A 24,732-nucleotide genomic window follows, 5' to 3' on the forward strand; every position below is an offset into this window, starting at 1 on the left:
AACAGCTGCAGTTCAGTAGTTGAGATGCCTTCTATAGAGCCTCCTTCAAAGAAGCTTCCTGTGTAGTCTTTCAAATTATGTTCAGATGTATCACAAAATTTAAGGATGTTGTGCAAGACTTTAATTAAAAAAAAAAAAAGAAAAGGTAGCTTTTCAGGGCAGAGGCCATGTCTTCGTGTGTGCAGTTTTTGAGTGTTGTGTTTTGTTTGTACAGCACTTAGCACAATCCAAGACCTCTGAGAGCTGTAGCTACATAAATATTAAATAACAATATTAATATTTGGTGTGATAAATGTCCTAGTTCGTATAAAAAATATAGTCTGCACATTCTAATAGTAACGTCATTAGGTGCCTAACCTTCATAGATGCTCCTGGGGCACCTTACATAAAAGATTACAACAGGTAAAAATATTTATCTTCTGGCAAATCGTAACACTTTGACATGAGCCATTGATGTGCATATTCTGAAATAAAACATTATTTTAATCTGATTTAAATGGACCTGATTTCATTGCTCTCCAGAGATCAAAAATAAAGGTATTCTACAGAAGCAGAGAGAACCTGTACCACTTCTACCTCTACATGCTGCAGCCTCCAGAAGCCTTATATTCTCTGACTTCAGAGAGCAAGTTGCTTTGCAGGGAAGCTAAATGCTTAGTAAGTTATGCATTAGTTTGTAGCACTTTTTTTTAAGGTCCCAAGTGCAGACCTCTTATTGACTCTCATGCTCATATGCTGTTAGTGACTTTGCACTCATTCTTGAAAATCACTAGGGAATGATGCTTAAGTACAGGAGTTTGACTGTGTGTTCTCAAGTATTATGCAATTTTCTAAAGTGTTTAATACTTGTAATTCATTTATCTCTCCTGTTAAAAAATAATTAAAAACCTTTTGGAAACCTCATAGTAGTGGAGAAGCTATCCTGCATTTTATAGGCAGCATCCAGAATTGTCCACTGATAGCTGTGGCATCACACACAATTGGAATCAGTGATTCGCAGAATGTCTGCACTTCAGGGCTTGTAATAAAACAGAAGGTAAGTTTAAAACTTACTTATGCTAATTGCCCCTTCACCCAGATTGTTTAAATCGTATTGGAAGCTTTCAACACACATTACAATTGTTAGAAACAATTTCTGTTGGTCTGTTCCAAATATTCAGAGTCTCTATAGAATGTGCTCATTCTGTGTGCCCCCTAAATCTCTTACCAGTGTTTTGTCATGGTGTTGTCTCAACACAGTTTTGAAGGAATCAAGATAACTTTTAGGAAACATATAGTTACTGTTATTCATTGAACTTCACTCCATCTACCTATAAGAAATTATCATTAATAAGGAGAGAGAATGTAAAAGGATGGAAAAGAGAAGACTTGAGTATGAGGAGGAGAGAGAACATGTATTTTTAGGTACATAAAAGCTAAGAAAAAATTGGAAGACATCACAGCAAGCTGGTGTGCTGAAGCAGGCAAAGGCATAACTGGCCATCAACATTAATGTTAAGCCATAAACAATGATTGAGCAGTAATTGGAGAAGGGCATGCTGAGGAGAGTGCTGGCATCATGATTCTCTGACATCAAAAATAGGGGTGGGGCAGTCAGAGTGGAAGAAAATCATTACAATGGAAATTAAGGTTACCAAAAATCCAGTAAATTTTCCATAGTAAAGCTTTTAGATAAGAGACCTCTAGTTGGACATCTGTGAATTTGTCACTAGCTTATAACAATTAACTGCAGTTCTCTCCACTTCCTTTTTGAATACAGCTAGTTACCTACCTCACAAATTAGCATACACTCAGCTTGCTACAAGACAACAGGCAGGCTTTGCCAAGATCCTCCAAAAATCAGACCATCTTCCAAATCACATGCAGCAAGTGAATTAACTTTTTGTTTTGTTTACATTAACAGTTTTTCTTGATTCAGTGAGAAGGATGTTGTTTAAAGCTCTGCATTGTCAATTTCTCCTCTGAAGTCTTCTCACCTTTTGAAGAAGTGTAGGTGGAGATAAGTCGAGGCAACTCATGTGTAATGATAGCTTTTAAACTCTAAATAAGTAGAATGAGATCAGGAGTGCCACATTTTCAAGTGACTTCACATATTTTCTATATTCTTGTGGAATGAGATCTGTAGTTTAAATGCAAGAAAATAAAGGCTTAAGAAAATTGGACTGTAGCTAGGAAAAAGCGGAGTAAAATCTCTCAAATCATCTTCCGAAAGGTATGCTCCAAGAAGAGGCTACTAGGCAAGCTTAATGGAAGGCTTTCTGGGTAGCATAGATATATGCTACCAAGTTTTGTTTTGCTGCCTTTTTCATGTCCTCCCACACGCATTTCAAGGCCCACTTGGCCTGGGATACCGCTATCTGCTCAGTCTGCTCATGTCCTTTCATCCTTCAAGTCCTTCCTTTAAGCATGCTTCTCCTAAACTGCCTGTAAATCCCAGCCCTCTCTTCAAGACACATCAACAAAATAAAAGCGAGGAGGAAAGAGAAATGAAAACAAAATGGGAAACTAACATAGCACCAGCTGTATCCCACCTCCAGCCTTCATCTGTATGTTGTTTGGGACATACCTTGGTTGCCTACCAAGTACTTGGCACACTTCAAATGCTAGTAAACAAATTGTGTATATATATAGCCATCAGAGAGAGTTTACTGTCAAATTTATAGGAGACATTTGGTTTAACTGAAGGATTGTTCGTGTATTTCCAAGAAGGGTAAGAGAACTTCCTACCTTGCTCTTTTTATCTTAAAATCTTCAAGTGCAATCATCTCTAGATGCAAAGAAGGGTGAGAGAGCGCTCGACTAAACAAGCTTCATCTGCGTTCCATACAAAACTAAATTATTATATTTCCAGATTTACCCTTGCTTCTCTACAAGTCACAATAAGGAAAAAAAGTTAGACTCCTTTGATGTGAAAAAAAGCAATATATCACTTCTCTGAAAGAACATTTCTCAGTCTCTCATGTGAAAAAGGATTAACACCTCCAACAAAGGTCCTCTAGATCACAGAACTAAGCAGCAGTACTGAACAGTTTTCCTGAGGAGTGGAAAAACTGTATTTAAGCAAGAGATTTTGAACTGGCAAACAGAAGCTTTTTAAGAGCTGAAGATCTAAGATAAAGGATTAAACCTTTCTGAAGTATCTACACTTAAACTACTCTAAAGACAAGGAAACGAGTTTAAATTCATGAAAGACCATCTTTGTTTTCCTAAATGAACAATGTTCTTTAGTGTCAAAATAGAATCTATTCACTGCATTGTGAACTATATAAACTTTATTGCAATACCACATATCTGTTAGTGTGGTCTTGTTTTGGGTTTACTTTATTGAATTCTGACTTGATTTGAGCAGCTGCTGTGGACACAATATTTGTCCACATGTAAACTGATAATTATCAAAATATTTTGATGTGGACAAAATAAAGAAATATGCTGCTTATCTGTTCTGTTAAAGAATACTTGTTCTGTATGTGTAAGAGGAGCATGTGAAATAAAATATTATAGCTTTAAGTGGCAATTTGTAGCATTTTCCCATATGTAACTCTTAATTTGATAGTTCATCGTTTCATAACATTAGGCATTATATCTAATAAACATATCTATTGTTCTAATACATATTCAGTGTTTGGAGTGGTATTAAACAGAATTTTATTTTAAAAACAGGCTTGATAGCTACTGATATGTAATGTTAGATACATCTCCAGAGATTTGAGATGGATATCACTTGCTTGGAATTAGGAATGGGAGGATTTTTTTTTTTTGCCATATTTTTATGTTCAAAAGTTAAGTGTAAGAAAATGAAATCCCATAGAACTTCCGTTAGAGCTCCTGATTGTTTAAGCGTAACTTGCTGTTTTAAGAACTAAATTACAGCAAACAGGTAACCTTCTGACCTTTTTCAGTAAATCCCCAACTGAACCTTTGAAATTAGGCTGGTTTCGCATTTTATGGCACAAAATAAAAATCTCTTATTCCGCTATAGTGTATCCTGAACACACATTTTATTAAGCTCTTGACTCATTCAGCCATGTGTATTTTGTAAAGTTCCTATGGTTATTGTTTTACAATAGCTGCTTCCAGAAGCATTGTAAGGGTTTCAATTAATCAGCTCTTTGTGTGCTTCAGACTATGCAAATTTATCGCATCAAGCCATTCAGCAGCTCATGGGAAAGCCGTGTACAAACTGTATTGTCTTCTAGCGCCTCCTCTCATTTAGAGTGATGTTTTTAATAAGCGAGCTAATCAAGTTTACTTATGCATTATTTATCTGTTAATTTTAATTCTGTTCTTCTTTCTATCCTATGTCAAATGGGATGTAGCAAGTGATATGATCGATCTGTAAACGATTCAGCTGTTGAAGAAAGCTAATATGATTTAGCGCTCTTCCCCCCCAGCCCCCCCGAAGTTGTGTGTGTATATATAGTTGTGTAATAAACATGATGGCTAATTAGATAAATTTGAAGCAAACATACCTGCTAATATACCAAACATATATTGGTTTGCAGATTTGTCTATAAATCTGTTCTCCCCCAAAATACTTTGTAACTATAAAACGGCAATTGTATTTGAAAATAGCCTTCTTATTGGAAGTTTAGCCAATCCCTTCAATTCCAGTATGTACTCTGTCACTGGACACATCTAGTACTGAAAACTCCGGAGTGCACCTATTAAGGAATTAAGGTTATTTTTCTAACCACATAAGAGTAAAGGAGCTAAACAAGTTCATCCAGTAGTGGGCTTCTTCTCACCTCTCCAGCAGAAATTAGTAGTAATGCTGCTGCCACTTCTGTTCATTTAAGTTAGTCCCCTTTGCTCTCCAATGTGCCACCTGTTGATAATAATTAGGCTTTTACATAGTAGGTTGTTTTGACTTTTTTCATTTGTGAGTGTGTGTTTTAGTTATGGAAAGTATCCGTATGGTGGCTTGTGAACGAGACTTAACGCCTACTGCTGGATATTTTTGATTGTTAAACAGTGTGTTTTAGAGTGATAAATTCACACCTGCTAGCAAGCAAGGACAGCAACATGTAAGGGACACAAACTCTAGAGTTTTGAGTCTCTGCAGGTGGAAAAGTAAAATCTCTCAATAAAAAAAGTGAAGAGATCAAGGTGTCTTCAAGACCCAGATCTTGCAAAGAGATCCCCATTGTCAGACCCTACTCCATGAACAGTGTGGGATTCCATACAGATTGACATTTATGCCCACATGGATCCCTTTGCAGGGTGGTGCCAATGTGTAGTCAGGAAATTGTCCCATATCTGAACACAGTATGGCACCAGTTGAAGAACAGCTCCTAGTTATCTTCTGTTCGGAAGAAAAGTTGCTTGAAAAGATTTGATTGATTTGGCTGCTGTTTTGCAAAGCACTAGAGTACTTCTCATTAACTGGATTTTTTTAAAATGCTATTGGTTCAGTTTATAAAATCTATATTGAAATATTTGGAAAAAAGACGGTTTCAGTAATCTTTTTTTAAAAGAAATTAATTATAGTATGTGTCAGCTTGACAATAAATTCCTTGCAAAAGTGTGTTCTAGAATTAAAAGGGGGTTTTGTTTTTGTTTTTTTAAGTTGAATGAATAGGCAGAGCCCTAGAAAGCATCTGGCAATCTGCCTGCTTACGAATATGAGCCTAACGTAAGTCCACGCATTTTTTAAATCAAAAAACAACTTTCACCCCATGTAGAAGAACACATGTAGAATTATTTCCTGAACTATTTATAGATGTTCAGCTCTGTCCCCAATATGAGAACTGAAACATGTGTCGGTGAGGGCAGAATGTGGCCCATAACAGTATGGCATTTTTAAGTAATCAGTCTGACTACATCTCTCACAAGAGATGGGGCATTTAAAGGGGGGGAAGGTAACATTACATGAGACTCTGAGGTATACATTAAAATATATATGTGATGGAGAAAAACGTTTTGAGGTGATGAGCAAAACTATTAGCTCCCTAAGTATGTTGAATAGGGAATTCAGGAAAAACTATTTTATTTCTTTTTTTAATGCCACAGAGGAAGTTTATACCCTAGTTTTGAGTGTGTGTTCTTCTTCTGTAGATGGGCATGGTAAAAAATCAGTAGTTAAAGTGAATTTCAGTTCATACTTGGACAGGGAAAGCTCTTCAAATCCTGAGGTTGTTTTATATTCTACATTTTGGGGGCAATGCTCTATTATCCAATTTCAAAGTGATGTTGCTATTGTGAAGGATGATTTCATTTTATTTTTCATTGCTGAAAGGCTACACTGGGTAAAGCTAATTTGCCTGTTTGGGTGTGTGGTTGTTGTCTGTCCCGTCCCCCTCTTCCCTCTCCCCCCCCCCCCGGATTTTAACCCTGCAATGTGTGTTTGCTTTTCACCAGTAGATGTTGTGCTGTAAACAATGGGTCAAGAATTCTGTTTGAGTTGGGGCATGGAATCTGGGGCTTAAAATATGAACCTGTAAATAGTGTGTTTAATGTCAACATATTTTCTGTATGATGAATTTTGTGTTCTGTGCTTTTCCAAGGTCCTGAGAATATTGTTTTTGAAATTAAATACATCATTAACATTGTTAAATTAATGCAATATACAGACCATCAAGATTTTTTAAAAATCGATAAAGTTTCTAGGGATTATTTCCCAGAGATGAAAATATCTTGTGTGAGATGGTCTTAAAATTTGGGGTAGGAAAATATCTTCAGTCGTGTTCGGCAAATATAGATGTACATGATCTATAATGTTGTAACTTTTTAAAAAAAAAATTAAAATCTGGATTTAGAATTAAGATTTAGAACTTCTTTTTGAAATAGGGACTTTAAAAATGGCCTACTCAGTTTCAGATCATCAGATTCTGTCTAAATATTTTGTTTTAACTTCTAAGCTCATTATGCTCTCTTTGTGTTAACTTGTATTAAAATCTGTCAGCTATGACTGGTCTCATAAGCACAGTCAGCGGACCAGAATAAGTTAATTATTTACTTGTGTCACTAGTGCTCTTCATCTAATGAAATGCACAGCTGTGTTAGATCTGCAGTTGGATGTGTAGATTCCATTGTTATACAAGTCAGCAGAGGGTAGAAGCCGCTATGATGGAGAGCCCTCAGTTCTTTCTGCTGTTCTGCCTTTCTGTGTCGATTTCATGGATCTTTTATCATTTACTTTCACACAAAACAAACAACACAGAGGCTGTCTGCTATGGGAACCGTCTTGGCATATTAAAGGGTTTTCAGAGCCTCAAGTAATTTTAAGTTAGCTAAAATTGAATTTTTGGCTTACAGGTGCCCTTAGTCCACATGCAATCTATGAAAACATTAGAAGTGAAAGGGAATTGGCAAAACTCACAATTTTATATATCCATAAATATTTGGGAGGGGGGGAATGTGCAGTATGCAGAAGATTTAATAAAAACTCTTATGTTCTAATCTGCTTTCACCAAATGATCACGTCTTTCTGGGGAAAGGATTGTTAACGATTTGTTGCAAAGAGATAGTGAAAATTAGTCTGTACTAGATTACAAACTAAACATAAAAATACAAAAGCTCCAGTTGTCTTCCCCTTTTCCCCCTCCCCCCTACTTACCATTCTCATTCTATTAACTACTGTCCCATGCACCTATCCCTGTCTTGTTTGGACAGTGGATGAGGAGCTCCCTCCTGAGCAGACGCCAATATCCCTCTGTGAACTGGCTGGTTGGGGGATGCCTTTTTAGGGATGTAACCAGCACCCTCAGTCTTTGCTCAGCCCCCTCCAGCCTAGGACTTTTCCGACCAAAGTGTGCTCTGGCAGTTGCACCAGGCTGATCTCAAATAGATTGCAGATTCTTTCCACTCTGAGGGCTTCTGGAAAAGATTGACTGAAACACTAGACTTGTTTCAAAGGAATAGGGTTTTTAGTGCTTGCATTTTAGCACCTGATTTGAGATGCAACATCAGTCTGTATGCCGTGTAAAGTGGTGGTCTTTTAATCTGTCAAATTAGGTATGGGAACAACGTTCAGGGTTGGGGAGGAAAGGTTTATAAAGTATTTTAAACCAATTTGAATGGGGTTCACACTTCTGACTAGCTTTTAGAATTTGTACCTGCTTACCCCCACCTATGATCTTTAAACTATCATGACTGACATTTTTGGAAACTTTTTTTTTTAATGCACAGAGGGGTCCATATCTGTCTAACAAACTGTTAGGTGTCTGGAACTTGATCGTGTTTTCCTTGGTTTCAGAAGGTTCCAAGTACACAGTCTTTTGCTCAATAAATAAGTACCAACAGAAAACACATTATTTTGGGTCAGTTTTCTCAAAGGCATGACTTCAGTCAAAAGGTTTATTCATGCATGTTGGCCAAGATTTAGAAAAAAAAGACTAGTGATTTTTGGAGCCCAGCAAGACATCTTAAAGCGGTCTGATTTTCAGAAAGCATGCAGCAGCCACTCTGAAAATTAGGTCCTTTTTAAGGTGTCACAAGTTAAGTGCCCAACATCTTTAGTCACTTTTGAAAAATGTAACCAATATTTTCTTATCTGAGTGCCTTATTTGAGTGAATGAGCAAATTATTACCACTGAAGTTATTATGTATGCATGTTAAGTTCACTGTTTTGGATGGTGTGGACTGTCGTTGTTATGGAATTTATTCTTGCTAAAAACTGACCCGTGAGAAAAAGAGAGCGGAGGGGCTGAATAGTAAGAAAGCTTGGTAATATCAGTCCTGATGTTGTCTCACTTTTTGTGAATTGAAATATTTTCTCTTCTCTAGGGGTGTGTGGGCTGATAGTACCTCAGGAGGACATGCCATTTTGTGATACAGGAATCTGTCCAGATATCATTATGAATCCTCATGGCTTCCCATCGCGTATGACGGTTAGTAATTATGTTTTGATTAAAAAGACACTGTCCCAGAAAAGGAGAGTGAAGTAGATTAACCACAGTGAACAAGGTGTGACAGTTGGACAACAAGATGCAGCATTGCATTTAAGATGTTCTTCCAGTCTTCATTATGTCCCATGGTGTCTGTCCAGGGATTCTTCAGTGGGCTGCTTTGTATATGTCATAAGATATCTAAATATGATATATAAAATAAACGGTGATATAGTTTCTGGACATCCCACACATGAGGTGCTGTGCCTAAGATTTGTAGGAAAGCAAAACACCATACAAGTGATTCAGTCATTTGAGAGAGAGAGGATACTATCCTTCCCTTAACACCGTTTTAACGTGTGCTGTCCAAGCTATACATCATCTTTCTTCATTCCAAGGGAAGTTTACCTATCTATTCTTCTGGCCTTCATCAGTGTGCTTCAAAAGAGATCGAGAGAGAGAGAAACACAAGGTTAACATTAATAGTTCTGACTCTGTCACTAATGGGTTGGTAAACTTGGATTTATTCAAATCATTGTAATCCAGTCTAAACACTTATGTACTGGGGACTGTTCACACAGTAAAGTTTAACTGGGTGCTAAAGTGTTTATAGGATTGAGGCCTAATAAAGTATTTGACTAACTGTAAAATAAATGGTTTTCATTGAACTATTTAACAAAAAGGAATGAAAATAAGATACCCATTTTTTAAAGCTCAGATTTTGTGTCTGTTAATGCATGGGAGAAAAATTGGTGCATTGGTCAACTTTTGAAAAAGAAACCAAGGAAAACTTCAGATTCCAAATTTGTTTTCGGCAAGAAACTGCTTAAACCACCATGAAATAATAGATCCTGAATTGGAAGCCAGCTTCCTATAAAATATAATCTTACTGCTCCCTTGTTTTATTCTATCGCTCTTCCTATTCAGTTCACTTTCCCTTCAGTACCATGATGCATCTCTTCTAGCTCATGTGCCTTTTCATCTCTTGTTAATCTTCAAAATATTTTTCATTGACTTTCAGTGTTTGTTTCTCTAATACATACTTTTTCTTCAGGACATTCATCCTTTTCAGCGAGACTGTGACATTCCAATCTGCCCAGCATAAGGAACAGCTGAGGGGGAGATTGTGACTCATGAGAGCTCCCAATCACAATCTCACGTCCGGTCTCCCTACTGCTCCAGGCAGGATGTAACCTTTGAGTCTATGCCAGGCACAGCATATTTTCCCTAACATGCCAGCATAGCTGTGTCACTGAACATACTGGGGGCAGAGCCAAGACTCCATCCAGCTGGGTGGGGGAAGTATAAGCTCTCCAGAGCCTACTTCCCCATATGTGGTACTGTCCATGATGAAAGTAGCTGGTACATAGACATATGAGAGTGCTTTGCACCCTGTTATGCCCTTGCACTGCCATGCTAGTCAGGCTATCATCTGGCCCTTTATTCAGCCTTTCTCCCTTGTTGGTTTTTACCTTCTATGTTTTCTTTTTTTTCTCACCACTGTCTTTCTCTCCTCTACTCCTGCTACTGATCTCCGACACTTTAACGTCCTTGGTTCTCTGGTAGTGGGGACTAGATCAGCGGTCCTGTTCACCTTCCAAATGTGATGAGGAGGATGAGCCAGGTGACAGTGAATTTGCAAGTCTTGCCCTCCGTATGCCAGTGAATTGTCAGTCCTGCATTAAGATGCCAAATTTTAAAACTTGAGGAGGTGTTTCAGAGGTGTAACATGTATATCAAGGAAGTACTCTTCCTTTTATAACTTCTCATGTTTTCCATTGCACAGGTGGGAAAATTAATTGAGCTCTTGGCAGGGAAAGCTGGTGTCCTAGATGGCAGATTTCACTATGGAACAGCTTTTGGAGGTAGTAAAGTTAAGGATGTGTGTGAAGATCTCATTCGCCATGGGTATAACTACTTAGGGAAGGACTACGTAACATCTGGCATCACTGGGTAAGAATCTGCTGCAAAATTTTAGGCATTTCAGAGTAGGAGTGAGGAAAGAGCAATTTTTAAGTAATTTTCTTTTTTAAAAAATGGACAGCAATTTTATGTGCTGTTTGAGTATTTATTTGCAATGTCACGTTTACTATAATAGTACTGTAAAATATGGAATTGGAGGCAGGTGTCTGTTCCTTGGGCTGTATCTGTGTGCTTTTTTTGCTGATTATACAGTGATTCAATCTTACATAGTTGTCTGTTCTGTAACTTCCTGCTGTGTTGATAAGACTGTCTTCCGAGACAAGGAGCTCAAAGTACATGAGATAGTTTAGGAACAGGAAAAACCCATATGGTCCAACATGCTTGCCCTTTTAAAAAGGTGTCTTAATCCCACTTTCTTGCTTTTTCACTGTTCCTCCAAGTCTCCCCCACCTCCCTCCACTCCTCCAGAAACAAATCAAATGTATTCAATGGAAAGGATAATCAACATATGGAATAAGGTAGTTGGCAAGGCAATTAGAATATAAATGCATGCAAGAGATACCTAGATATAAGTGCCCTGTTTACTCCTTGATCCCTAAATTAGGTATACATTCTGCATGCATTTCTTTCTGTTGATAACATAAGCTATATGAATGATACAAATTAAGTGATGTAAATAATATCTTAAATCACAGTTCAACTTCTCTCAGACAGTGAGTCTTAGCTTGCAACTGGTAGCACCTGGGTGAAATGCACCCACACAGCCTCACTGAAGTCAGATGGGCTCTGCACAGGCACAGCAGTCTGCCCCTCTGCTATCAGTTGCAGATTCAGAGCCTTGTTCTCCACATGAATGTACAGTAATACACTGTACTGTTATGAGGAAGCACTCCCAAACTATTCTCTAGAACTTTATTCATGACTCCATTGCAGATTGTCCTAAAAGTCCAAATGCATTTTTTTTAAATAATTCATGGCTCCTGGGTTATTTCAAATGGCTTTGCCGCTTTTCCTGTCTAGTAAACTGTTTCATATCTTAGGGTAAAAATGAGCTGACCAAGAAGATTATGTTTATTGTTTTTATTCCTTTAGCGAACCCTTGGAAGCATATATCTATTTTGGTCCTGTGTATTACCAGAAACTAAAGCATATGGTGTTGGATAAGATGCATGCCAGAGCTCGAGGCCCTAGAGCTGTCCTTACCAGGTATTGTTGAAGAATGTGTGCAGAGTACTTGCTGCGTAATCAGAAATGTGCTAGGTTCACTAAACCTAAGCAGATAAAAGATTAAGGTGTTTTGTCTCTTAGTGTTTAACATATTTGATGTTCCTTGTTTAATATTAATTGGGGAAAATAACAAAACTCTTGTGAAACCGTGATAGGAGGAAGTTAGTTTGCAGATCCAAAGAGTGCTTCATACAATTCAAGTTGAGGCTTCTACTCTGTTCTTAACTCATTCTGTTGCATCTGGGGAAATGTAGACATTGTGAATCACTGGGTGATGTTTTTAACATAACAGATACGTAGACCTATGGGGTTATTTAAAAGCATTGCTGTCCCTTTTTGTTTGTCCTCACTGGCATTTAAAGAGCTTTTTTCTTCTTCTGTTTTTGATTTAACTGCAGTGTTCTCACAACACAGTGTGTGAATGGAAGAAAAAACTTCCTTTGATCTTGCAGCAGTCACTGGGATTTTTACATAGTACAATTAATATTGTGACACTAACTTTTGCCCTTTAATATGAAATGAATGGATTGGCTACAATTGAATGTAAACACCCATTGAAATGGTATACACACATCCCCAAAATACAGCATCTGCAATGCTGTCTCCTTCCCCCTCCCACCCAACCTCAATCCCTGTGGTATGGTCAAGAAAGAGATACACTCCAAGATGGCATTTACCAATCAGTGACCTTTCTGTTCTTATTCAGCATGGTGCTTGTTGGCAATTTCAGCACACCCTGCAATTCATCAGTGTCAGAACTTACAAAGAAACCTATGGTAAGTCTCCATTTTCAGCTGTTTCATTAAAGATCTGATAAAGCTTCCTCAGTTCCCGTGATGTGGTTATCATTGCACTAAATATGAATTCTCTTGTCTGCAGTCATGTTTGCTTTCATCTGGCTTTCCCCTTGAATAAACATGGCCAAGCCTACACTACCCCGCTACATCAGGAGCAAAAAGGATCAATATTGGTGTCTTTAGTTTCAAGTTTAGGAGTCAGAGGGTGTGCTTGAAAAAGCATGTATGTAATGTGATATGCTTCCAGAGATTTAATACCTCCATCTACACACTCAAGGACTCTGAAATCTTCTGCTTTCATTGGATTTATCTGGCTTCTTGCCCTTGAGGCCAAACAAAGACTCATCCCCTTCAGCTGTAGTCGATATGGCTGCTCATGCTGCCTTCAAGTTGATGGATCCTTTTGGCTTATCAAACCTTATATCACTGAATCACTTTGCTTGGAAGTGACCTCTGGTGGATTACTTTGTCCATTCCTCTGCATCATAGCAGGATTGCTTGCATGATCCCTAAATCCCATGAGACAGTTGGTTGTCCAATCTAGTCTTGAATATCACTAGTGCAGATGATTCCAAAATCTCTTCTGGAACCCTATTTACCTAACTAGTGTTATCTTGGTACTTATATGCCCCATCTAAATCTTAGCACCATTACCTATGATCCGTTCTTGTTAACGAATGACAGCAATTGATCACTGTCCCCTTTTATAACCTACCCTCACATACCTGCATAATAGTCCCTGTCTGCTTTTATCTGGCTTTCCCCTTGCCTTTGAGGAAGCTAGTGGATTGTTCTATTTAAGCTGCCTCATGACCACCGGTCTTAAAACTGTTTTTCTCCACTAATTCATCCTTTCTTATTACCATCACCTCCACTAAGAGAATAAGTTCCAGACTTTCGTGTTCGTTTCTTCATCCATTGCATTTTACAGAGGACAAAGTGGACTAACTGTATCTTAAAATGTGACTCTTTTGAATATGACTCTTATAAAGATGACATTTCATTGTGGGGTTCACTGGTTATTGTCTCAATCATTTCCATATCAAATGTGCTTAGTTTTGCTTTGTAAAACTATCTCTTTACAACTGTGGAAAACTCCACCTGGGATCTGAGATTCAAAGCTGGCTTCTTTCGTTCTTGAGCATCACTAGTACTAAAGATTCAGCAGATTAAGTGATGTCCACAGACATCTGTCCAGCCTCATTGCCTTAAACATCAGTTTTTGCTTTTTTACTATTGCTATGCGTTGAGCAGATGTGTTCATTTATCTCCTTGATATCTAGAATTTTTTTCCATGAGCATTCAGTTAAGGTAGAACCTGTCAATATATATATGGGTAGTCTAATATTTATTTCTTCTAATGTGTATCATCTTGCATCTGAATTTAATCTGCTATTCTGTTCTGTATAGGTTTTTACACCATCATTGTAGTATCTGAGGGACTTCCAGTATAGCATTAAGCAACATGACTAACATCTGTCAGATATCTGTCCTCTTGCCCTTTCCCCAGGGAGAGGTGTGTGTGCAGGGGAGTGTCTTGTTTTAGTGTTTGTTTGGTTAAAAAAAAAAGAGAGAGCGAGAGAGACCAAAAGAGCTATGTGTTTCTGATAGAGAAGGCAAGGTTACAGAAGTGCACCTTGCCGATAGAACAGCAGGTGGGGAGGCCCTTAGTTCTTGAGGGAGTTCTTTTGACGGTCTGAGTGGCCCCTGAGAAAGCCCTGTCTCCTGCACAAGTCAGCTTCACCCTGATCATAGAAAGCTCCATTGTGCCAGAGGAGCGAAGTTGACTCGGAATCAGACCCTTTCTCCGCTGTTAGACTAAATTGGTCCGTTTCAGAAAGCTGTGTCTGTGGCAGCAAAATGTCACTGCAAAGAGAGAGACCTGACAGCAGCTGGTGTATGAATATAAAGGCTTTGCGGGTTAGGCAGTGTACCTAATTTTAACCTCATCCTGTCCTCTCTGCTCTATGGCAAATGTTTGGGGTTCCTGGGTCTCCACCCCTGAGACATAAACGGGTGCCAAAGGCCCCAAATAAAGCTCACAGGCAGCATAAAAGAGGAAGCTAGAATTCTATTGCCCAGTCAGCTCTGTATATACGTAACTACATTTACTGTTCTATGTAGGAAATCGGTGTTGGCTCCTCTGTGGGTTATTTTCTCCTCTTGTGCGTACGCACGCGCACACACACAATTATCAGAATGAATAACTCAGTCCTGGCTTGTTGCCTGCTTGCATTTTGAAATAATCAGACATGCCGGTTTCATAGTGCATTGTAAGAAAATAATTTGGTAATACTGGTCAATGTTGCCCTCCAATCCCCAAGGCCTTGGAGCAGTGTCCCCTCTCTTCCTGTCAGAGATATGAAGGTCCTTTGGATAACATCCCCACCCTTGAGGTCCAGTGATTCAGCCAGCTAGCACTGTTGTTTAACAGGAATGAGGGGGATCACTGTTGAGCAGAGTGAGACATACTTTCATCCCCAGGGGTTAAGTACCTTTTCCTCTGCTGGCCTAGGAAGCAAGAAACAGGGCAAGAAATTGAACTCAGTCTTCTGGATAATGCCGAATAGTGCCATTAAATTGCTGATTTGGGTTGAGTTTTTTAAGTAAATAAACATTGGAGTTAACTGCTTGATTATTCTGGTTCTAACGGTAATAGTTAAATAAACAATATCAGGATCAACTGGCCCCAGTTTTTCATTTAAGAATAGGTTTCAGAGTAGCAGCCGTGTTAGTCTGTATCCGCAAAAAGAAAAGGAGGACTTGTGGCACCTTAGAGACCAACATATTTATTTGAGCATAAGCTTTCATGAGCTACGGCTGTAGCCACAAGTCCTCCTTTTCTTTTTTCGTTTAAGGATGTGGTTCTTTTACTTTCAGTGCTCCTGGTGCTTTCTGGTTTTATTTGTGTTTCTCTTTTTGTTTTTTGACATTTGAAATGTTTTCTGTTTTTAAAGCTTCCATGTTTGGGTCTCTTGAACCTCTGTTTAGAATGCAGAAAGGAGGGACAACAGCCGGGGTGGCTGGATGGGTGAAAGAGAGAGAACACGCAAACCCTTTATAAATATTATATTTTATAATATTAAATAACGCTTAAAGGGGAGGGGAAATTTCAAAGCACCTCAGTGAGTGAGGAGAACAAGTCCCATTGACGGCATGTACGCCTTGTGCTGCTAGCTTACTTAGGAGGTTTTGAAAACCCCACTCTCTGGGTAAAATTTTCTAAAGCACCGAAGTCCCATTGACTTTCAGTGAAACGTAGGCATCTGTGCAAGTTTTGAAAATGGGGGACTTCGGTGCTTTGCTCTGTATCTTTAAAGACTACAGCTTTTTAAGGACTAGAAAGGAAAGAGTGCACATAGCTTTTCCAGAATCTCATTATTTCATTGACTGGAAGGGGAGTCGTAGGTTCTCCGAGACAGATTTTCAAAGGTAGGTAGGCACATAAAAGATGCAGATAAGTGCCTAGTGAGATTTTCAAAAGCGCTTAGGTGCCTATGTGCATCTTGAGGTGCATCTTTATTCAGATACCTTTCAAAATCTGGCCCTCACAGCCTTGCTGGATAAGCTCCAGGATCAGTCATTAAAGCAGTGTCTGAGCAATGAACATGCCACCATCCGTGTGTGTGTGTGTGTGTGTGTGTGTGTGTGAGAACTAGGATGTTAAACTGTAAACAGATTCCTCCTATTGTCACAACAAGGAAGAAAATGAAACCAGTTACATGAATGGAAGGACAAATTTGAATTGCAAACAGATTAGCTTTATGTTCCCAAGGTGGTGACACAAAAAAGGAAAGACTTCTTCGAAAAGTAAATACAATTTAAACCTTGACAAGATCCATTGAATCTAGTAACTAAGATAACTTTTTGTAGTTATTAAGCAGGTTAATTAGATATTGAGGCCATTTATTTTTGGAACCATTTTTCACTGTAAAATTACAACTTTACTCTGGAAATAAAATAATTTGAATTATTATACACAAAATACGTATATTACAAAAGTTGCAGGCCTGATTCGCTAGTACACACTGGCTGCTTTATGCCACTCCAGTGATGCAAAGGATCCAGATATCCAGCTCCACCACCCAGGTAAACCTGTACTTTAGGACCACCATAAACAATTCTTCTTATCCCTTGGTGTTTAAGGGCTTGATCCATAGCTCATTGAAGTAGAAACTTCTATTGACTTCAGTGGTCATTTTGTATCCATCCCTAAACCTTTAAAATCCTTTTATCTTCTTTTAAATATTTCATGTGGCATATTCTGGCAACCACTTTCTGATTATCAAATTATCCAGGACAAAATAGACAATATTTTAATTACTTAAAGGTATACTGTAATAATTTAGGCAATGCATGTACATTCTTTTGTTTAATACATTGTGATATTTTTAAATGTCTCCATTATGTTTTTTTAAAAGTTGCTTTTTTGTCATTCAACTGCTGTTTGCAACCCAAGTATTGCTGTGCAGTGTGCTAGTATGTGAGAATCAAAGTCTGCAGTATTGCCAACCTAAAACATTCCAGAATCATGAGATTCATGTAAAAAACAACTTGTTTTTTTAAAGCCAGTTTTGCATTTTGATTTGCATTCTGGTTTCAGAGCCTTTTAGAGTGCACTGGCATCACATTTCAAGCATTTCTCCACAACCACAAGGGGCAGAAACTTCCTATTTTTGCAAACAAAGGCTGAGATTTTCCAATAATCACTTGTCTTCAGGAGCTGGGTATAAGTAAAATGCCAAATATCATGAAATTTGTGATGAAATCATGAGTTGGCAACACTGACCTGACAAATCTATGTATGTTTTGCATTTCTGCTTAGACAAACTGCATAAACGTTAAGAAAAGGCTTTTTTAAAATTATTTCCAGTTTAATAATCTTTTACGAACACACAAAAAGAGAGGAAGCAGCAGGCTGGATGTTCTTCCAGGGCCCTTCAGCTTTGGAACTTGCTGTCCTGGATCCAAATTGTCCTAGTTTATTGATGTTTGTTTGCAAACACTGTTGGGCCTGTTGCAAAGCCTCCTGTATTTTACCTAGCTGAGAGAGACCAAGAGGACACTGGTGGGAGATCATAATATTTCTAACTGTTGTATTATGACTTATTTTAAAGATTGGGCAAAAAGGGATTCCTGGAACAGCTGTTTGTATAACACAGTTTTTAAAATATGTCAAGGGGCACCTGAAGGATAGGTGCTCCCTTTTAATGTACGTTTTAAAGTGAAAGTAAATTTAAAAAAAAAAAAAAAAAAAAACCTTGTAAAAGGACATTTACTTTTAAAAAAAAAAAAGTCAAATTAAAACAAACATCTCATTTTTCCAGTAGGGTTTTTTTTCATTTCTACATGTATCAAATGACTTGTTTAAAATTTTATCAGAGGTGTGAAGTTTTTGTTTTTTTTCCTAGATCCCATTAGCTAGAATATATGTCCAATTGAAAACACAATATCTGTTTTGGCTCCTGTTTTATTTAGCTGGATAATAAAACTTTAGTACTTTGAATGCTCTGTAAATATAATGTTTACTAATTTTGTATTCATGTATGTAGTTATAACTGGATTCTTGGCTAATGAAAATTCATGTGTTTTGCATTTATTCAACTAAATCTGTGAAATAAAGAATTACGGTCTAGATTTTGCAATCCTTACTCATGTAACTACTACATATTACTCGCGCATGAGTAAGGACTACTTGCATGAATAAAGGCTTGCAGGATTTGCCCTGTGGTTGTAGACCTTTAATGTAAGCCTATTGGTACTATTCCTTAGGGAATACATTCCTAAAATTTGAGGACATATGTTCCAGAAATATTTATTATATTCTTTAAATTGTTTATTTCAAAGGCAACCCACTGAAGGTCGATCGCGTGATGGTGGTTTACGTCTTGGAGAAATGGAACGAGATTGTTTAATAGGTTATGGAGCCAGCATGCTTTTGCTGGAGAGACTGATGATTTCAAGTGATGCCTTTGAAGTGGATGTCTGTGGACAGTGTGGCTTGCTGGGATATTCTGGCTGGTAAATTGACTCATTTTAATGTTTTCTTGTTAGTGGGTTTACATCCTGATCTCTTCTCCTTTTATTTTACACATGCAGTCTTATGTTCTGTATGTCCACTTTAAAGAAAGCTATTGAATCTTTAAGTTATGTGAAGCAAACTGATTAACACAGTAAATACATCTACAGAATAATACTTCACACTTGTGTAGTGCTTTCTATCTTGAAAGTGCTTTGCAAATCTTCGTTAACATTTCCATACATTTTAATTAATCTACATCAATGACCAGGTAAGTGTAAAGGGGATGCACTCTGAATGGTCATGGGATTGGTAACAGGATATAGAGCTTTTCACTATTAAGGCACTGGTTCCTTCTGACTTGGTAGTGCAGCTGTCACACAAAGTAGTCTCTGGGCCAAATTCTGTCCTAACTGAAGTTGAGGTTTCAGAGGGTTTAAGTCAAAACAAAATCTGGCCTTTGTGGTCCATCTCCCAAAGTGGGAATAAATATCCATGTCCCAAAACTCAGTTACAGTTGGTACCTTTTGGCAGTCTGAGGGACAGGACAAGGTTGGAATTAACATGGAATCTGTACTGCCCTCTCACTCATTCTCTAGGGGCTTGTCTACATAGAGTTTGTGTGCCAATTTAACTCAACTAACTTAATTCAGTTGTTGCAACTCTCCTACTGGGGACAAGCTCTTCGATGGGTTTGTGTCTTAAATCACATTAGCTTAGGTCATGTACAAACCAGCTTAAGATAAATTAATTGAAGACACTTAAAACTAATTTAAGTGTCCACACACACAGTTGCATGGATTTAACCAAATTGGTTTAAAATCACACCTTTAGTTAAAATGGTGCAATTTTGAGTGTAGACCAGGGCTTAATTAATGGTCTCTGAGAGCTTGTCTGCCCTGCAGGGCAAAGTGAACCGGAGGGTGTGATCTGTAGCGCTCTAACATGTTGTGCTCTAGCCAACCTGTGCAGACCCAGCTGGAGTTCTTTAAATGGTACCCAATTCAGATTAATGTCATCCTGCTTGAAATGGAGCTACAGGAGTGTGAACTAGGTACCTTTTTAGAGCACACCAGCTGGGTCTACGTGGGGCAGTTAAACCCACAACATGTCAGCGCTCTACAGATCACACCCCTCTGGTGCACTTTGCTTCACTGAGTGGACAAGCTCTAAGTCCTGTCGGGAAGCTTGCACTGCCGCTCACTGCACCTGTTCTGTAGCTAGCTTTGAAAATTAATGGCCGCCGTCAGTCCTCCAAGTGATCAGTCTAGCACGTTTCATGCTTCAATTAACTTTTATCTTTATTAAGGGAGAGTGATGAGATTTTTACAAAAAAGACACATAGGACCACATATTTCTAATGCAGTCATAAATATTTTTGAAGGACTGCTATTCTTTTTCAGTAAGATTTTCAGAAGCGTGTAGTGTCCTTTCATACTTAATTTTACTACAGAATAGAAAAAAAAATCTTTAATACCATACGATTTTTTTCTGCAAGTTACACTACACACAAAGGGCACCGTTAGTAGATGGTGTTCTTAGTTGCTGAGACTGTGGGGGGGTTTTTTGTGTGTACTGTAATTCTACTTATGTTCTCTGACCTACTCCAGTTCCCTTTAGCCCTTAATACTTTCTGTTTGTTCTCATGAGCAATAGACTTTCTGATTTCCTTTTACAGGAGCAAAGTCAGCAGGATTCTCTCCTCTAAAGCCATTTCTCCACCTAACACACCAACCGGGGGTAGATGGGTGCATATTTGTTTTGTTCTAAGTGGAGAATGTTTTCTTTTGGGTTGGAGGACCAGGAAGAGCCTGAGCTCAACTCTGAATCTCTGATCTATGCTGTTGCAATTCAGTACAGCATAGATCTTTTGGAGATGTTAGTATTGCTTTAATCTCCCATTGCCATGTGCTTGTCCTTGCTAGAGAACAAAGTTTACCACTCTCCTGGTGTTTCTGGGCCAAATTTTCTTCTGGAACCAGAGTAAGCTCCAGGGGTACAGGTGTTTTAATGATTGCCCCTGTGGCCATTCCAGGGGCAGTGGTGGACAGGAAATAACAATGAAGAGCACACAGGAATGCATTAGTAGTAAAATTCAAGGGGCTCTATTCTCCTGCCCTAGGATAAAAGCGACTCTTTTATTTAAAACAGTGGGAGTTACTTGCATCCTGCATTGGAAAAATCAGGCACCATGTCCGTTACTGTTCTAATACTACAGAGATTTATCTCAATACAATAGAGAGATCTGTATGTATGGTTTTGTTCGTTTTTTGTTTTTTAAAAAAGCAAATGTTCTCAGACTATCTAATGAGTCCTGCTGGCTCAGGTTTTTCCTTGAGTCTTTGTGGTGCCTGTAAAGCTGATGGATTACCTCTTTGCAGGTCAGAAATCATTTACGAGGGAATTGGACTCTCCCCTATGCTTGGCACAGGAAAATTACTTTCTTTGGAGAACTTCCAGCCCCTACTAGAAAATCACCCTCCAAGTCTAAACTTTAGAGAAACAGAAAAAGCTCTTCCACTGGATACAGGAATAGAGACAAAGACCTGATTGCACATATCATCTATATTATAAATGAGTGATTTACCTTTTCGAAACGGGAGAATCAGCGGTATCAATGTCCTTGAACCCCCCAACCCCTGAATCCCAGCCATAAATTACTGAATAGTTGAGGTCAGGTTTGCCACAGACTCAAACCTTCATAATTTCATGCGAGTCTTGCAGTGCAGAAGAGAGGGATAGGGAGATGAGTGATGATCTGCATCTTCTGTTTGTTGTACTTCTCTGGCTGTGGAATCGCCCCCAGATTACTGAATTTCCCACATCGCCACCATTTATGCTTTGCCTTCCCACGCTGGCTCCTATACAGAGCAACCTGATAGGTACTTCCTTTCACTGTGGGAATACAAGACAAGGTACACCTGTTGGTGATGTTAGAAAGATGCACTGATTGCTGGGGAAAGGCAGAGCGCGACTAGCCCAGTAAGGATGGAGCTTCCTTATTGGAATGTGACCCTCTGTCAGTCTCCCTCTAACCGAATGCCACCTTCTTAGGAAAAAAAAAATTTCTCTGCAGGTAAGATTATATTGTCACTGTTGTCCTGGATTCTAGCCTAGTGCAAGCTTTATCCTGTGCAGACTAATTGCATTTTCCTCAAGTACTGAAAACATGGAATTAGAGGCCAAAACTGTTTGGAATGCAACACCTTTTAATGGTGTGGATTTGGATCCCAGTTGCCTTAATTTTCTACTATGATTTTGGTGTACTGGGTATAAGGCTATACAGTAGGTTGCCAGGAATACATCTTTGTTATTAGAAGCTATGGAAGTTTGTCTGCCTATTTTTCATCGTATGTTATGGGCAAGAAAGTAGACTGAAAGTAAGTCTTGCTCTTTTGTATGTGAAAGAGATGGGATGCTGTTTTCGGTCTCAGTGTCAGAATATCTTTCTTTTTATCATTTGATGTACATGTGTTATGCCCAAAAAGAGGGTACCTCTTAATTTTCCTCAACTCTTGTGCTCATATAACTGAAGTCTAGGTGGATAGTCGGAGGATTGAGGTTGTTAAACACCCATATTCCCTGAAAGGAGCATAAAGCCTGCTCTGAACATCCCTCAATGATCAGTGATTTTTTTTTTTTTTTAAAGAGAGCGAGTGTGCGTGAGTGTGCACCCATTCATGTGTGTGGGGGAAAAAACGTGTAACATATAAGTGTTATAAATAACAGCAGAACTACCCAGCAGCAGGACACCACCTGTTGCTTTTCTTACCGTTAATGTTATTTAAACTGTTTGGATTCCTGGTTGTGCTTTTGTCATATGACTCAGCCAATGGCTACTGAAGATGTCAGGCCTTAGGAGAAGACAGTATTTGGATTGTTTAGTACTTTATAATTGTTTAAATTCTAGTTTGATGTCGAGTCCTGTGAGAGAAGACTAAATCATTGTTTGTGACTCAAATCTCTCCTGTTAAGCAACTGTGTAGACAGGCATTACTCTGCATGTGAGTGCCAAGCGTACTCTTTGAACTTCTGTCATGATACCAAAAATATATATTTGGGCCAGACTAATGAACATGTGATAAGTGCTCTTTTTCCAAAGCCAGGCTCTCGCTCCACCGGCAAGGATGGGACGAGAGTGTAATCTGCTTCTGAGTGGAAGGAGAATGCCTTATGTTTCTCAACAGCAACTCCTTCCACCTGTGTAAGGCCCTGCTTTGTACAGCTTCAATGCAGATGTGGCCAGTCTTAACAAAGATGATGTCTGCAACATGGGTCCTTGAAGGTGTTGGAAGAGCTGAAGGGAATCAGAAAGGCTCCATAAAATAACTCATGGATCCTTCGACCAGTGAGGGTGAAAAAATGAGTTTTTAACCCTTTAAATTAGGGGTTTGTTAATCAAACCCTTTTTGTTCAACTTTGTTGCAAAGTTTAAAGTTTGTAAACTGTAGGTGGAGTTTCTCCCAGAGAGAGGAACAGACATTCAAAGCAATCTAATTCTGTAAAAAGCTCCCTGGTGGGGAAGCATAATCAATAATGGGTGGTTTCAGCTACTAAATAAGCTGTATCCATTCGTAGTTGCAGTCAGTGACCTCTAATGAGCAACACAGTAAAAACTAGGTAATTAGAGCAGCTCAGAACCTCTCAACTGGCCTTTGTCAGAGACTCAAGCATCAGTGAGACACTGCTCTGGGAAAGCTTGTAGCAACGCATTGTTCTGTAGATGACTGGAAGGGCACTAGTCGCCAGGAAAAAATGGTTACATATAAGATGTCCCCCTAACATGTATATCCAATATAGGGTGGTACATCTGGGTTATACTTTCCTGAGGGAAGTAACAACATACTGCCCTCAGTGGCAGGATTGGTTCCTCTGTGGGTGAGGAGGGACCCCTGCAGCTGAGAGTGTCCCAGTGAAGGTTTTAAAAAAATTCACTGTGGGTTACCAATTTAATACAGGTCCTCCTCACCTTACTCTTGTGCATAGTCCCAATGAGTTCAATGACCGTGCTCTGATGAATACAGCAAACGGGGTTTGATTCTTATGCTGAAGATGTTCATGACACATAGGAGACCATAAATATTTTGGGAGATTGTGCAGGTGCAATATTTTGGGTATTTGAAAATTTATGGATACAGAAAATGTTTAAATTTAAATCTGGTTTAAATTCAGCCTTTGTGTGAGTGTAATTTACACTGCACTGAATAGCTGTCTGTTTACACAAGGGCTGAATTTGGCCCTCTAAGTGCACATATCTTGAGTTACGCACTGCACATCTCTAAACATGCACGCCCTCCATCTAGATTTTGTAGGCAGACCTCTGACAGTATGGGATTGTACTGTACCAATGCTGGGGTAGATAAGGACATGTGACCAGCCAGAACATACCCCACACTCCTCCCCACAATATCATGTCTGTCTGCCAGTCTCAACTTGCCCCGCCCACCACTGAGCTATGAGGTGCATTTTCCATGTAGTTCCAAGAAAGATCCTGTTAAATCACTGTACCGCCTCTCGCACTGATCCCAGACTGGACAAGGGTATGACCAGAAGCAGAAACGTCATGCCCTATAGAGAGCTCCGGGGCTGCACATGTAACTGCCTTCATTTTCTGTAATTGTTGCTATGTCCACCGCAGAAGATGGTCACTTTTCTCATAACTTTCTCTCACACAAATATAAACAGACAATGAGGAAAAGATTTATTGCAAAAAAAATTGAGCTCTGTTTTCTTTAAAATATCATCAACAATCCAATTGTATAACGGTGCCTATTGGTTCGGGCAACAATAATGCCCACGTGGAACAGGTATTCTCTGGAAACAGTTGGTTCTCTTTAACTAACTTATTATTGCCTTCAGTCAGGTCAAGAAAGTACCAATCCTGCTTTTTGTTCAACTCACAAATCATGTGGAGTGGAATCCATTCTTCACTCTGAACTGG

General features: G+C 38.8%; 1 protein-coding gene across 2 annotated transcripts in view; it reads left to right on the forward strand.

Moving 5' to 3' along the window:
* Window positions 1-24,732, forward strand: part of POLR3B (RNA polymerase III subunit B) — a 124,834-nt gene that overhangs the window by 97,136 nt on the left and 2,966 nt on the right. Inside the window, exons 24-28 of one of the 2 annotated variants that reach the window (XM_084617907.1) lie at window positions 8,725-8,828; window positions 10,612-10,778; window positions 11,841-11,954; window positions 12,682-12,751; window positions 18,620-18,763. In XM_084617907.1, coding sequence (XP_084474033.1) covers window positions 8,725-8,828; window positions 10,612-10,778; window positions 11,841-11,954; window positions 12,682-12,751; window positions 18,620-18,631 — 467 coding nt within the window. In that variant the 3' untranslated portion in view covers window positions 18,632-18,763. Of the gene's footprint in view, window positions 1-8,724; window positions 8,829-10,611; window positions 10,779-11,840; window positions 11,955-12,681; window positions 12,752-18,619; window positions 18,794-24,732 lie in introns of those variants that run through there. The other variant, XM_084617906.1, reaches the window with a different exon arrangement.

This window comes from Lepidochelys olivacea (genome assembly GCF_965140295.1).
Source record: "Lepidochelys olivacea isolate rLepOli2 genome assembly, chromosome: 1".
NCBI lineage: Eukaryota > Metazoa > Chordata > Testudines > Cheloniidae > Lepidochelys > Lepidochelys olivacea.